At 36.6% G+C, this 14,112-nt stretch overlaps 2 protein-coding genes across 3 annotated transcripts in view; one reads left to right on the top strand and one right to left on the bottom strand.

Annotated features, from left to right (window-relative positions):
• The window catches only part of LOC144663169 (betaine--homocysteine S-methyltransferase 1-like), a 144,107-nt gene that overhangs the window by 63,145 nt on the left and 66,850 nt on the right, over nucleotides 1-14,112 (bottom strand). The window lies entirely within an intron of this gene.
• Nucleotides 1,508-13,360, top strand: LOC144657077 (uncharacterized). 2 transcript variants are annotated; one of them, XM_078517405.1, is made up of 5 exons: nucleotides 1,508-1,919; nucleotides 7,159-7,574; nucleotides 8,363-8,797; nucleotides 9,773-9,892; nucleotides 11,068-13,360. In XM_078517405.1, the coding sequence occupies exons 1-5, from the start codon at nucleotides 1,548-1,550 to the stop codon at nucleotides 11,288-11,290; spliced, it is 1,566 nt and encodes a 521-aa protein (XP_078373531.1). In that variant the 5' UTR covers nucleotides 1,508-1,547; the 3' UTR covers nucleotides 11,291-13,360. The 2 variants fall into 2 exon arrangements, with proteins under 2 accessions (XP_078373531.1, XP_078373603.1); XM_078517477.1 differs by lacking the exon at nucleotides 1,508-1,919 and adding an exon at nucleotides 5,156-5,312.

Genomic DNA, 14,112 nt, shown 5'->3' with positions numbered 1-14,112 from the left:
TCTTCAACAGGTCTTTCGATTGTTGGCAGCAAGCGTAGTTGGCTGTTCTTCTCACCTGGTGGCAAAACAATAGCAGTGAATCCAAAAACAGGCGGCATCTCGAGGCTTCATTGCTGTTACTGCTTAACCACCAAAAGAGAAAAATCGCCAAGTGGGAAAGCAAGTCTGTGGGTTTCCTGAAGGAATACTCAATTTAAAAAATAATAGACAAAGAGGTGTGAATGAATCAGTGATTCTAAACCCCCTAAATACCATACAATACAGATAAACCCAACATCGTAAACGCCGCTTTTTCATGCAACCTTCCAAATACACTCCATACCAAATACCACAAAACAGAAGACGGGGAGGGAAGGGCTCATGAACACTCTATCCCTAGTCTCTTTCTCCCAAGTTGGTAGCCTGGTCCTCTTAATTTGCTCCTCAGAAGACCCCCAAACAAGCGCGAGGTGAGAATGAAGCCCGTGTCTCGCACGCGCCCTTCCCGGTGGTTTTTGGAGGGGGGGGGGGGGGGGGGGGCGATAGTTGATATCCTGTGTCACTGTTTCAGTCAATACTTTTTCCCGGAAATTGTCGAAAGATGGTTGTTTGTCACGATTTTACGCGATTTTATTTTCTGTGCTGTTGCTACTCTCTGGGTTATGTCGCTTATCGGAATTTTATCTTGCAAGGCTATGCCCAGTGGGGGTACTCCGGCTTGTAAATAACGGGGATGATCGAATGGAGGCAAAACTCAGGAACCAAAAAAAATCCCTAAGTCTTCCGACATTACCCAAAAAAATCCCTGGACCAAAAAATAACTCCCAAAAAAATCCCTTGTCAAATTACCTCTAAATTGCCAGGAGGGGCAATAATATAACACAAAGAAAACCATAAAAAATTGAACGCTCGTGTTTGTTTGTTCATCATGCCATAAATACGCCAAGGCCGCGCCAAGGCGCTAAAGTTCGTTTTTAATACCCAAAAAAATCCACTATTTAAATCAAGTCACCCAAAAAATACTCGCCAAATTTTCCAACCCAAAAAAATCCCGGAATCGAAAATTTCAAACCCAAAAAAATCCTTCGATCATCCCCGTCATTGTTTCATTTTTGCTTGTATAGAAAGTGAAAAAATTAGATGTAATTTGCAACCTCGATATCACTTAGAATAAAAGATGGAATCACTATTGCACGAAAATCGAGGTTAAAATATTGTTTTTCACTACGATAAGTTATTAAAATTTCCTCCTTCTCTAAGAAACATGAAATTAGGCATGTTGGGTACACTAAATGTTCAGGGGGAAAATGTCCGCAAAACTGTTACAAAAATTGCTATAATTGTACATTTTTAGATCATAGTAAATCAAATGATACTTTTCTCGACGGTCACGATCTTTTTAAAAGTTATAAAAACACTATTTATAAATTTATACCTTTTATAGCGATTTCTAATGCAGTCGATTAGCCGGAAGTTAATGATCGAGTCACGTGAGGAAAGGGCTGCTTTCGAGCTTGTGTCGTCACATCCTTTTAGCGGCCATTATGATCACGGACTTTAGGTAAAGCATGTCTAATATTGGAAAACTGTTTAAACTTGGAGCAAAAGCTCCAAGACCGCCAAGAAGGGATTATGAAGAAAACAGAAGCTCTAGTGAATGTTCGGAAGACGATGATAGTTATTTAGACCCAGCTACTGTGCATCCTACGTCTTCACCGAGCGCCACTCCAGTTCAAATGCCCAGTTACCCACCTCCAAGACCGAATCATTCGCCAGCGAATCGGCGCTCTCAGGATGCCGGAAAAAGGGCTTCGGTGCCCGTCACGTTTGGCCAGGTTTATAAACCTCCTGTCCCTAAAGCGAGATCGCAGAGACCACAAAGCGCAGAGCAACTACAGCCAGGCAAAGGTCCAATTCCTTCGCAAAGACTTGGCTTGAAGGTATGGTGGATCAACTTTGTTTAATTGTTGTTAATATCTGCCCGTGTATTTTGCTGCGAACTTGCTGTTGTTCGTATCATTTTAATTATCAGGCACTTGTATTTTTTGTTTACTTCCTCTGTTGCCCTATGAATCATGAACAATTTTTCAAAATATCCCCGGAAAGGTTAGTTTTAAACTTCATTGTTTCTCAGAAATGGAATCCAGTAGAGCTTGTATATGGCACTGCTGCTTCTTGCGAAATCTTTCACATCACAGTCAGCTCAGACATGTGCAGTTTGTATTGTAGCACAAACACAACACAGCTACACATGTTGAAAGTCTGGACAAATATGTTATCAATAAATTATGGATTTTTTGTTTCACTGACCAAAAATCATGCAGAAAGGTCGAACTTGTATGTTGGAGGTTAAATTTGTTTTGAGTTAAAAATATATTTCCATACTAGAATGATTTGTGATAAATGACAATGAATCTTAGACAAAGGAGAAGAAAATCAAACTGGATTGAAAAAATATCTAACCGAAAACAAGTTTAAACCAAATATCTAATTGAAAAATATGATTGTTTAATTTTGCATTTCAATGGATTTCTTGCAGTATTCTTTGTCTTATTTCCTTGTTGAATCATTTGATGTTTGAAAAATGTGAAGAATTTTACAAATGATAATCATAACCTCCCTTTGCAAGGAAATACTTATTTTGAGATTCAGAAAATGCCAGTTTCCTACTGTAATTTCCATAGAGTCAGTTAATAGTATTAGGGGAAATATTAGGAAAAGACTCGGCAACGTGCATGAGCCAATTTTAGCCTGTGACTAGAAACAAGGAAATATATATGCTTTTTATTTCTTTTTAAGTTAATTATATGCACTCAAATAATGTAATCTTGCAGTTTCCACAGAGTAAAGTGGAAAATGATCATAATCATTATGATAAGTAATTATTGGTATCAAACCCAGTAAATGTTATTAGTGCTCTGATTGGCTACGTCATCTTGGTATATTCTGTCATTATATTTCAACTAATTTGCACAATGCCCATATATGAGCAGAAAGTTATTGTTGTCCGTCATCCGTAAATAGCAAATATCCTATACGATACACGTAGATTGCTACGATTTGTCTCAAGCCTTGCAAAGCACTGTTATAATTCTCACACTGCTTGATCTTGTGAAATATCATCTGATTTTAGCCAACTTGGCATATGGCTTGATCAGCTAAGCATCAGGCGATATTCCACATAATTTTGCTGGATAATTGTTATTTATTAAAACCAAGAACATTAGATGAAGTACATGTACATGTATTTCCAGAGTTTTGAACAAGTTTCCATTAGAATTTAAGTATGAGACCATAATTTGTTTATGGTTTTTGTAGTATTTTCTGTATCAAGCAAAAAGCTGGGAACACATATGTGGCAAAACTTATCATTTTAATTAAAATAACTAATAAAATCAACATTTACTGTGTAATAAATTTAAATTTAAATTTTATAATGTAATAATTTTTTTTTTTTTTTAATCTCCATACGTTTCCAAAGTGGGAGGCACGGTGGCCTAATGGTTAGCGCGCTCGCCTCCGAGTCGAACGGCCCGGGTTCGAGGCCTGGCTGGGGCGCTGCGTTGTGTTCTTGGGCAAGACACTTTACTCTCACAGTGCCTCTCTCCACCCAGGTGTATAAATGGGTACCGGCGAATTTACTGCTGGGGGGTAACCCTGCGATGGACTAGCATCCCATCCAGGGGGGAGTAGCAATACTCTCAGTCGCTTAATGCTACGGAAACCGGGATGAGCTCCGGCTGTATGGGCCACTAGGCTGGAAGCAGACTTGACCTACCTTACCTTACCTACGTTTCCAAACATTCTTTGTACGTGGCTGTGCATGAATCGCATTATAGCAATGAACATGGATGAGCAAAACTGTCTTTAGTAACTAATTTGTTCCTCAAAAAAATATATCCGCACCACTGTTTACAACAGTTTGTCTTTTTCCAACCTGTATTTTTTTCTTTTGTTTTTTGGAAGACTTTAAAATTCATTTTGCATTGCATGATCCTTGCAAAGTGAACATGTTTCAAACAATTCAGTTGATGTAAACATTGATAACGATCTCTTTGTTATTAAGTTTTTAGCTGCTAATTTTTCCCAGAGGCTACTTTCATTTCCTTTATCAGAGATAGAGATCTCTTGATAATTGCAATAAATCATGTGGAACAGAAAATAATAAATTTCATCTCCTAAATATTTTTTGTGAGCCTTTGTGGAATTGTTTTTTATTGTAGCATAAACAATTTTCGTACACTCTGTCATCTTTAACAGGTTTTGCCAAGTAACCTGATTTGAGTAAAAGATACAAATTAGCTTTCTAGTGCAAGGAGGTTTTGCTTTACATTTTTTTGTGTGACATCTTGCCTTTTTGTGAATTTGGATTTGAATTTAAACACATGTTTGGGAAAAGATTAGCTAGAACCATGGCATGGATGTGGTAATCAGAATTGATTGCCATAATTTTAAACCTAATAACAATTGTCATTCAATAAAAATATGAATATTTTTGCTCCCATTCATTAGATGTACACTATATATGGTTATTTCATAAGATGATCAAAATCTTACAAAATATTTCAACTATAATTTTTATTTGAATTTATTTTATCAATGTTCAAGGGAGTGCCACGTTTTTTTCAAAATGCATTTTATTTTATTTACAGAAGAGACTGCAAAAGTACATGAAGTTTGTGCCCATTAACTTTAAAATCATTTTTGAATGTCTGGTGTAAATTTACATGATTTTTTTTTTCTACTCTTAGTATACATTGTAAGTTTGTGAAAAATGTTTAAATGTGAAAAAATGAAAGAACAAGAATTACATGTACAAACCTATAGATTTTGGATTTCCTTTCCTTAAATCGTTCTCTGTGACAAACATATTGCAGTAATAAACAAGATTATTTGAATGTGACTTTCAGCTTTCTCTGAAAATTTGCATATTCAAATTCATTGTGTTTTGTTAAATATGTTCTTGCAGGTGCCAGTGACGTAAGGCTGTTATTTTTCTTTTAATTGCGTATGCCAAGCTCTCGAACAAGTATTCATGCTGAATAAAAAAAATTCAACTTTTCTGGCTGTTTTGTGGCAAAAAGCTTTAACAGTTACACAGAGGGGAGGCTTTGGCAAATTTTGTTATTAAGTGGAATTCATTTTGAAAACCACAAGCCAATGTAAATAAAGAGTGTTATTTAATTAATGGACATGCTCTCGAAAGAATTGTCAACACGTCAATGCAAAGTGCCCCCTAGCTAAAACAATCCATATTAGAATTCTACACCAGCATGTTCCTTCAAAAATGTAACTGTGTGCGAAGCTGTAAATCTGAAAAGAACAAGACTAAGGTGAAATGTATAGCACTGAATTTTTTGTATTTTATTTTGGAAACATTGTTTTGGTATTTTTGGCCGGTTAAGAGGTAATTCACAAGCATTTTGGCAGACATTTTTATTGAACTAATTTATATTCATGGCCCAGAGTATTTTATTTTGAACCACTGTTGAAAATTTAGGAACACACTGTACGATAATTATTCTGATAAAACTTCTTAATATATAACATTTCATGACTAGTTACATCTACCTACTTTTTGTACTCACACTTTTATCTAGCAAAATGTAGTTTTAAACTAGTAAGAAGCAGGCATACACCTGTATAATATTTTAATACACTCAAAGTGAAACTTTATTCATAAACAATTTCAATTTTTGCTTTGATTCAATAATGTTTGCATTTGTAAAAAGTGAATTTTCATGGTGTGCCTCTTGCAGACATACAGAAATTATTTCAAGAGGTTTAAAACCTTCAGGAATTAATATTATTTTACATTTACATGTCGTATTCAAGGCATGAAGTCTGAGTTTGGTATATATAGAATTTAAACACAGGTTTTCACATATTGTACATATTCTCTGTGTATATAACCAATCAAACTTCATAAGGTTGACATGTCTATATTTATTACCAGAGGCCACCAGAATGTCTCCCCAAAATTTAATCATTGGTTTGTCACTTCGATATTGAATCAGTCTTAGTTTGTTTATTCAATATTTGTTCTTAAAATATACGGCAAGACAGGTTTCGTTATTTTTATGCACATACAATTGTACATGTTTTCTCTCAGTGATTTACACTGTAGCTGTCCCTGTTCACTATTTAATCTTATAAAAATTGATATAACATCAAAATGATTGCAGAGGGGACATTAAAAATTTTGAAGACCAAGTCACTCTTTAGTTATTATTTATCAGAGGTTTCTGTTATACTGTACAGCTCAAAAATAAGCAAAAATATCCTCACTCAAAAAAATAAAAATGTCAGAACCATTCTACTGGCTGCATATTATTGGGCCAAGCTCTTTTATTGTTATGCCCTTTCTCAATAACTTCTTCCACAGAATCAGGAAATTAAAACTTAGTAACCTCCCCCCCCCCCCCCTTAATAAAAGCAGTTTAAATTCTATGTATGAAGTAATAAAAGGCATAATTACTCTGACTAGGTTTCTTGTCAGAAGCCAAATTGAATAATTATGTGGCTGGTGAATTGATCATGGAGATTGACAAAAAAAAAACACCCTGAAATGGCTGCCCTGGGCACTCAATGAGGACAATAGTCAACATCTACACTGCATACACATATGCATGTTTAAGGGCTTAATTACATGAGCCGGGCTGGCTTGGTTTGCCGAGATTAATTCCAGCCTGGTATTACATGAGCTGAGCAAGCTCAGGAATTGGCGCAGATGCAGGTGAAAATTAGTTTTAATTAGCACAAATTATTTTGACATGAATGATGAGTCCGAATACATTGATAATGACCTTTTCTAGCAATTTGGTGTTTTATTTTTTACACTTGTGCAGCTCTATATAAGCTGCTTTGCCTCTACGTTCTGGTTAGAAAGGAGGATATTGATTCTTGAGGTTGGCAGTGTGCTTGGAAGAGAAATTTAATGCTGGCCTGGTCAATATGATCTGAATATAGAAAATTTTTAGCCTGGCTAACCAGGTTCCCAGCATCGTTCAATTCCCCGATTCTGGAACTTAGCTAACCTGGCTGGCCTGATTTGTCATCAGTGTAATCACAAAGTTGATTTTTGTTGAATTTAACAGCATGAAAAGATCTTGCCAAAACAGAGCCAGTCTGGTTCTTGTTATCAGGCCCTAATTCTTGATTATAATTCCCTTCTTGCAGATGCCTGGTGACGACTATAGTGATCCATGGGATGCCAAAAAGGCACAGTCCCCCGGTGGGGACTATTCAGATCCTTGGGATGCAAAAAAAACTCAGCCACCTGCCGATGATTATTGTGATCCCTGGGACAAGAAACCAACACCCGCTGACCCGACCAGAAAGACTTCAAAAGATGACTATATTGACCCTTGGGATGCACAAAAAGATGGCTCGACGCAGGTTGAAACGACGCAAACTGTAGAAAAACCCAAACGGCAGAGTAGTGAGGACTCAGATGAGGAAAGCTATGACGAGCCTTATGACCTTGGAAAGGTTACAATGTTAGATGAACAGGCAAAGAGATTTTCTCTAAAGGGTATGCGTCCATCGTCGATGGATGGCTCTCCTGAACATGAGGGGAGCATTGGGACTAAAAAGTAAGTATTGTGTACCGTTTTATTGAACATATTGTATACATAAGTTTTATGTTCACCACTGTACAAAACGTTAAATGCATCAGGTATCATTACAATCGATACATTTATTGTGTTACTGTAAGTACTGCATTTGAGACCATGTGGCCCATAAACAAGGCCTATGTACACCCGTTTGGTTTTGCGGTCATGTGTTACAAGTGACAATCTTGTTTCAAAGCAATAAGAAATAGCTGCAAAACCAAACCAGTGAACATGCATGGGCTTTTAAAGTGAGTTGATTTGCTAAAAGTGTTTCTCATGTGAGTTGCAATAAGGGTATTTTTGTCCCGGCTAGTTTGTCGCATTTTCTTTGGCTGCATTTACCAGTAAAGAAGGGCTACTGGCCAAAACGTCTGTTTTTTTAAAAAAAATTGTTTTTGGCACTTTATTACCCATTTCAATTCACTATGCAGTATTTGGAACTTTTGTTCTTATTATCAGGGTATTTATGTGCCTTTCAATAATGTGCACTCTGAAGTTTAAAACCTAACTAACAAAAATGCATTTTTTCACTGCCTTTTAATAACATTACAACAACCATCAATGAGCCTTTGTAAAAAGAAGCAACCTTTTGAACTCATCAAAGTGAACTTCGGTTGCCTGAGGGGTCTGTAAAGATGATTGACGGTAGTGAAAAATATGTACAACTGTTGATTGGGCAGAGTTTGTGTTATTGAAAAGTGAAATGAATATATACACTGTGTTTCTTACAAGTTCTGAATATAAATTAATCTGTTTTACATCTGAAGACAACAATCTCCAAGCAAAGACTTAAGACCAGCTGATGATTACGACTCACCGTGGGAAAGCAAATCTTTCCTGGGAATGAAGCAAACATCACCTAGCCTACCACAAGAAAAATCACAAGCTCCAGTCAGCGATACACGACCCGCTGATGATTATGATAAGCCATGGGAATGGAACAAAAAGACCCATTTAAATGGTCACACCCAACCGGCATCTAAACAACAGGAGCCCCTCCAGTCACCTAAAGCTGATGCACGACCGGCTGATGATTATGATGCACCATGGGAGTGGTCTAAATCTGGCCAAATGGCATCCATGGTGAAAGGAAAGGATGGAGAGTCGCGGGGTGGGGCTAATGCTCCGCCACCCAAGCCACCAAGAGTATTCACTGAAGGCGAGTCAGCTGTTAATCCAAGTTTACCACTGGAACAACAAGGGTGAGGCTCAATTTAAATGCCTAGTAATAATGTACTCTGTAATAAACAGTATAAAAGACATCCATGGCCTGTACAAAGTAGTTGCCTTACACTTGCTAGTGTTAAGAAAGGTTTTACATTTAGGTCGCATTTTGCAGACTATTTTTATCCAATTTCTATAATTGCATTTACTGTCAATGAGTATTTCTTCTACCCCGTCGGGGGGATGCTAGTCCACCACAAGGCTACCTCCTGCATGAAATTAAAAATACATGTACCCTTGGGTTGAATAAACTGTGACTCAACATACACTCCTTTTCCTAGTTCATTTGTCAAAGATGAGAGATTTTATGCCATATATACAGTTTCAGGGGGCAGTGGCGGAGTGTTTTGAAACATGCATGTTGGAAGGGGGGGGGGAGGAGGGCTAAGACTGTCACAAAAATACTTGGCAACTTTTCATATTTGGAGCAACTTTTTATTTTCTGACCGAAGATTTCCGAAGATTCTCCTATTGTTGTTCAAAGGCCATCATGAATGTTTCTGACCATTTTTTCGACCTTCTCCAAAGATAAACAAAGTTTCCTGAAAAACTTCCAAGTTAGTTTCAAATATCATTGAACTCACTCAAGAGACAGAATATCTTGACAAAGTAATTTTTACCCCTGCAGTTGCAATATTTTTTGGCACTAAAACGTGGGGGAGGGGCTGAGCCCTCCCCCAAATTTTTGTTTGGGGGGGGGGGCTACAGCCCCCTGCCCCCCTTCCCGCTGCTCTGAGCCTGCATATGAGTGTAGAATGTGGAACAACAATTAAAATGGAAAGCAGAGATCCTTTTATAGTCTTGTACTAGCTTCATTTACATGTCCTGAAATCATGCTGCTTTGACAGAAGAAAGTTTAAGGCTGCTTACAGAACTTCAAGTTCAACATAAATGAAGTGAAAAACTGCAATGTGCATGTATCTAATAGTTATTGTGTTGGTCCTTTAACACAGCTGGTATCATGGGCCTCTAAAGAGACTGGAAGCAGAGAAACTTTTACAGTTTGCCGAAGACTGCAGCTTCTTATTACGAAACAGTGAGAGTAGTAAAAATGACTTCTCTCTGTCTGTAAGGTAAATAAATTTTTTTATGTGTAAGTCACGGTGTAGAATGTATTTAATTATAAAATGAAGATGCCTAGTCCAACTGCATTAATATTGTACTCATTGGTTTAAATGCATGGCTTCACAACCTTGTTCTTACTACCATGTAACAACATCTTTTTTAACAAAGTACAAATTAAGAATTTAGTTGAAAATTTTTCAGAATACCCAATAAATATTGAGACTCTGTGATCAACTGATTAAAATATTGTCTTTCTGATCACAAAGAAGGTAAATTTGACAAAAAAAAAAGGTCAGCTTCGAGCCAAGTGGCGCATACTGCCGGAGCTTATCCCGGTTTCCTTTAGTTAGCATTAAGCAGCTAGGAGTATTTCTACTCCCCCCTGGATGGGATGCTAGTCTATCGCAGGGAACCCCCCAGCATTATTTCGCCGGTACCCATTTATACACCTGGGTGGAGAGAGGCACTATGAGAGTAAAGTGTTTTGCCCAAGAACACAACACAGTGACCCCGGCCAGGGCTCGAACCCGGAACGCTCGCTCCGGAGTCCGGCGCGCTAACCATTAGGCCACCGCGCCACCCAGGTAAATTTGACAACATGATCCTAATTCTACCACACAAATAAATCTTGTGGAAAAAGATACAAAGTTTAGAATGTCGAATCTTGTCCACTTGAAAGTACGGGTTTTGTATAATTATGTTGGTTGCCTGAAGCAAACAAAGAAGTCATAATTATTTTGTATTTTATTTCAGACTTCTGCTTGTATGATCAAATTTTACTCCTTTGTAACTTTATGTTGACCGTAGTTATGATGTATACACCTTACATCACTGGTCATTTATTGTTTAACAACTATTCACCGAAAGTGGATGTGGCTAGTGGTGGATATTTACAGAACCGCAAAGTGGTGAGGTAAATATCCACCACACTGAGGAGAATAGTTGTTTTAGTATATACTAAAACAGTGAGATAAATAACCCAAAAAGGATTACTTTTAAATCATTTATTCTTGTCAATGATTACATGTGAGTTGCTCAGAGGTGAATAGCAAAAGATATCGCATGTTTTAGTAGCCAATCAGCACGCGCCAATGCTATCCACTGTTTTAGTATAATTATTCTAAATAGTGTTATTTGTTTGATTATTATTAATTTATATTAATATTTTATTTTCTCTTCTCAGAAATAACAACACGTTCATGCATCTAAAGATTGTGTCAAAGGGTGGACAATATATCTTGGGACAATTTAGTAAACCGTTTGACACGGTGCCAGAAATGATCCACTATTACTCTGTAAACAAACTCAACATCCGTGGAGCCGAGCACAAAAAACTTTTACACCCGGTACTTCAAGCCCCTGAATATTTTACACTAGAGCCTCCTGGATATTCGACAGCAATGTGAGAATTATATTCAAATTCCGTGCGGAATTCAAGATGATTGTATGCAGTTTCTTTGTATTCCTGAGCAGGCACTTCAATGTGGAATTGAACTTAATCCCGAATAAGAGAATACCTTGTTCTGGCATGGATTACCATAATTCAAAATTTGTGGAATATAAATTATAGTAAATTAATTTTAATAATGTGAGACACCTTGCATGTGCAAGGAATTGGTATTTTTATCGTCATTACAATTTATAGTCATGTGTCAAATAGCAAGTGAATAATGATAGAATTTTAAATGTTAAGCTTCATGTGAGTAGAGCGGTTTTCACTTGAGTGTCGAAAGTAAATTGCGTTTGCTTTGGTTTTGCATTACTACACTTAGTGATTGGCTTAAAAGTCTCGCGCCACTTTCTCAGCCAATCAGGAGTAAAACCAAATGCAATGCATGCATGGCTTCCCTATGATAGTCCATTTGCGAGTTACTCCTTGCCTCTGTTTCAAAACAAGTCTACGTGCAAAACCATTCAAATGAAAATTAGTTTGATTTGCATGAAAATGGACCTGTAGGTAAAACTCATTTTCATATGAATGAATTTGCTTGTAGACTTGTTTAAGAACAGAGGCAAAGGGTTGCACGGAAATAGCTTATTTTTTTTTACGCTTTACATTGTAGATTTATATGGAAAACGAAACATTGAAATATCAAGTTCCATGTTTTTTGTTAATAATTTTGGTGAATGAAGGTGCATACAGTTTAAATTGTATTTTAAAATTAATACATTCCTTAAATATACAATATAGATAACACTGCGCACTGAGTACATGTAGGTTAGGAAGAAGCTCATGATAGATTTATTAGATATACTGAAATAATTCTGCATCATACAGTAAACACCCGCGTGTAAGAACCTAGTGGTTTAAGAACCTGCTGGCAGAAATTTGCCATTTTAATACCCCCAAAAAAAGAACCTGTTTAGCCAAGCAAATTTCAGCAGGTTCTTATATGTGGGTTATAGAAAATTTTTATGATCATTTTTAACAGAACATCCCAAACTGTATTTACAAATAAAGAAAAGACAGATTCACATAGACTGTACATAATTGTCTTCTTTGGACCTTGCATGAGGCTTGAAGCAATACAGTTATGAATAAATGCTGCATAATGAAGGACCAAACGCTTTTTTTTTTCTTCTCGTACAATCAAAAACTATGGCTCCTTCTTAGAAATTAAGAACCTTATTAAGAACCTACTTAGCCTAAATTACCAATAACTACCCCCAAATACAAGAACCTATTTTGCCAAACTTAGAAAATTGTAGGTTCTTACACGCGGTGTTTACTGTAACTGAAAATGAAAATAAATATTAGGCAATAAGTAGTTAGCTGACAAAATATAACATTGTACCATAGGTTTTGTAATTTAAGCTCTTAGAATTATTACAATCAGTGTAGTTTAGTGGTAATTTGGATCTGTAATGAATATCCTCAATTAGTATTTTTAATTAAAGTAATTTAGGGTGAAAAAGCAGTCACTGCAAGAAATTAAAGTTGACTTGGTGAAGAATATACTAGCTCTGTAGAACCCAGTTTTTAGAAACCTGAATTTAAATACTAAACTTTTGCATCCAAGGCTCTTTAAATTTTTATCGAGCAAATAATACAGATAACTTACATTTCAGTCTATTTAAATTTCATCTGAAGTAGTGTACTGAAGTTCAAACTTTAAAGTTTCTTGAATGAGTGGAAGTGCATAGATACAAACAGGCAAACGGCATGATTTTGTGCATGTTTTTATTTTGACTCAGCTCATTCCTTAAACCTTGGATCAAGACTTTAGTAGACCTTAGTAGATGCTTATAATAATGCTGATAAATAAATATATTTTGAAACTTAAAATTATATCTTAAGTAAAGCTTGACGGAACGCTTCAGTGTATAAATTCAATGTTCTCCTTAATCGTACATGGTCAAATGATGTCAATCGAATATGAGCGCGCGTTGGATATGAGATGTTAGATAGCTAATGAGGAGTTGGCTATAACTATCTCTTGTAAAATTCATTAAACATTCATGCGGGTGCAAACCAATCCCAGTACCATATTCAGATCACATGTACACAACTGTAAACCCGACTACAAATCAAACAATAGAATTAACTTTTGATACAAACTCCTGCTCAGCTAATTAGTATTCATTAACTTTTGATACAGATCTGTACTGATTCGCATAATAATACTTTGCATTCAATTTATTGTTTTCATTTCACAAGTAGAATAAAATACTCGCGTCCGATCTGTATGGCCGTTTACAATGGCTCGTCTATCGGCTCGCCATTGTAAACGCCCATACAGATCTCCCGCTCATATTTTAGCTACTACATATCCAACAAACGCGAGTGGAATAATTGTTTTACTAAAAACAGCCAAAGAAATGCAATATTTGAGCTCCCCGGCTGTTCTCGTTGACGCGTGCACCTACCATTTTTGTGGTCCATCATTATTGCCTCAGTGTTAACCAATCAAAACCCACGAATTGCAATATGCCATGGCCATTTCTAGTTTTAAATAATATGCAGTATCGCTGTACACGTTACAGCAAGGCGCCCAAAAGTGTGACCACTTTTAATTTATTCACATTCTTTCGTGCAGATTTAATCCAATCAAAAGCCGTGGATAGCTTGCAGTTGACTTCTGATTGGATTAAATCTGCACGAAAGAATGTGAATAAATTAAAAGTGGTCACACTTTTGGGCGCCTTGCTGTAACAGGTGCTGCGGAACCAACATACACTGAGTAGCAAAAAGACCAGTAGGCTAGCTAGGATTATGAAAGGGTTTGAT

The sequence above is a fragment of the Oculina patagonica genome, chromosome 1 (assembly GCF_052425735.1).
Source record: "Oculina patagonica isolate OP01 chromosome 1, crgOcupat, whole genome shotgun sequence".
In the NCBI taxonomy this organism is placed as follows: domain Eukaryota; kingdom Metazoa; phylum Cnidaria; class Anthozoa; order Scleractinia; family Oculinidae; genus Oculina; species Oculina patagonica.
This window is presented reverse-complemented; position numbering and strand designations above follow the sequence as displayed.

Excerpts from the sequence above, each read along its gene's own strand:
- LOC144657077 (XM_078517405.1), top strand. The coding sequence starts at position 1,548 with ATGTCTAATATTGGAAAACTGTTTAAACTTGGAGCAAAAGCTCCAAGA. Across the intron at positions 1,920-7,158 it reads CGCAAAGACTTGGCTTGAAG|ATGCCTGGTGACGACTATAG; the intron begins GTATGGTGGATC and ends CCCTTCTTGCAG. Across the intron at positions 7,575-8,362 it reads GGGAGCATTGGGACTAAAAA|ACAACAATCTCCAAGCAAAG; the intron begins GTAAGTATTGTG and ends TTACATCTGAAG.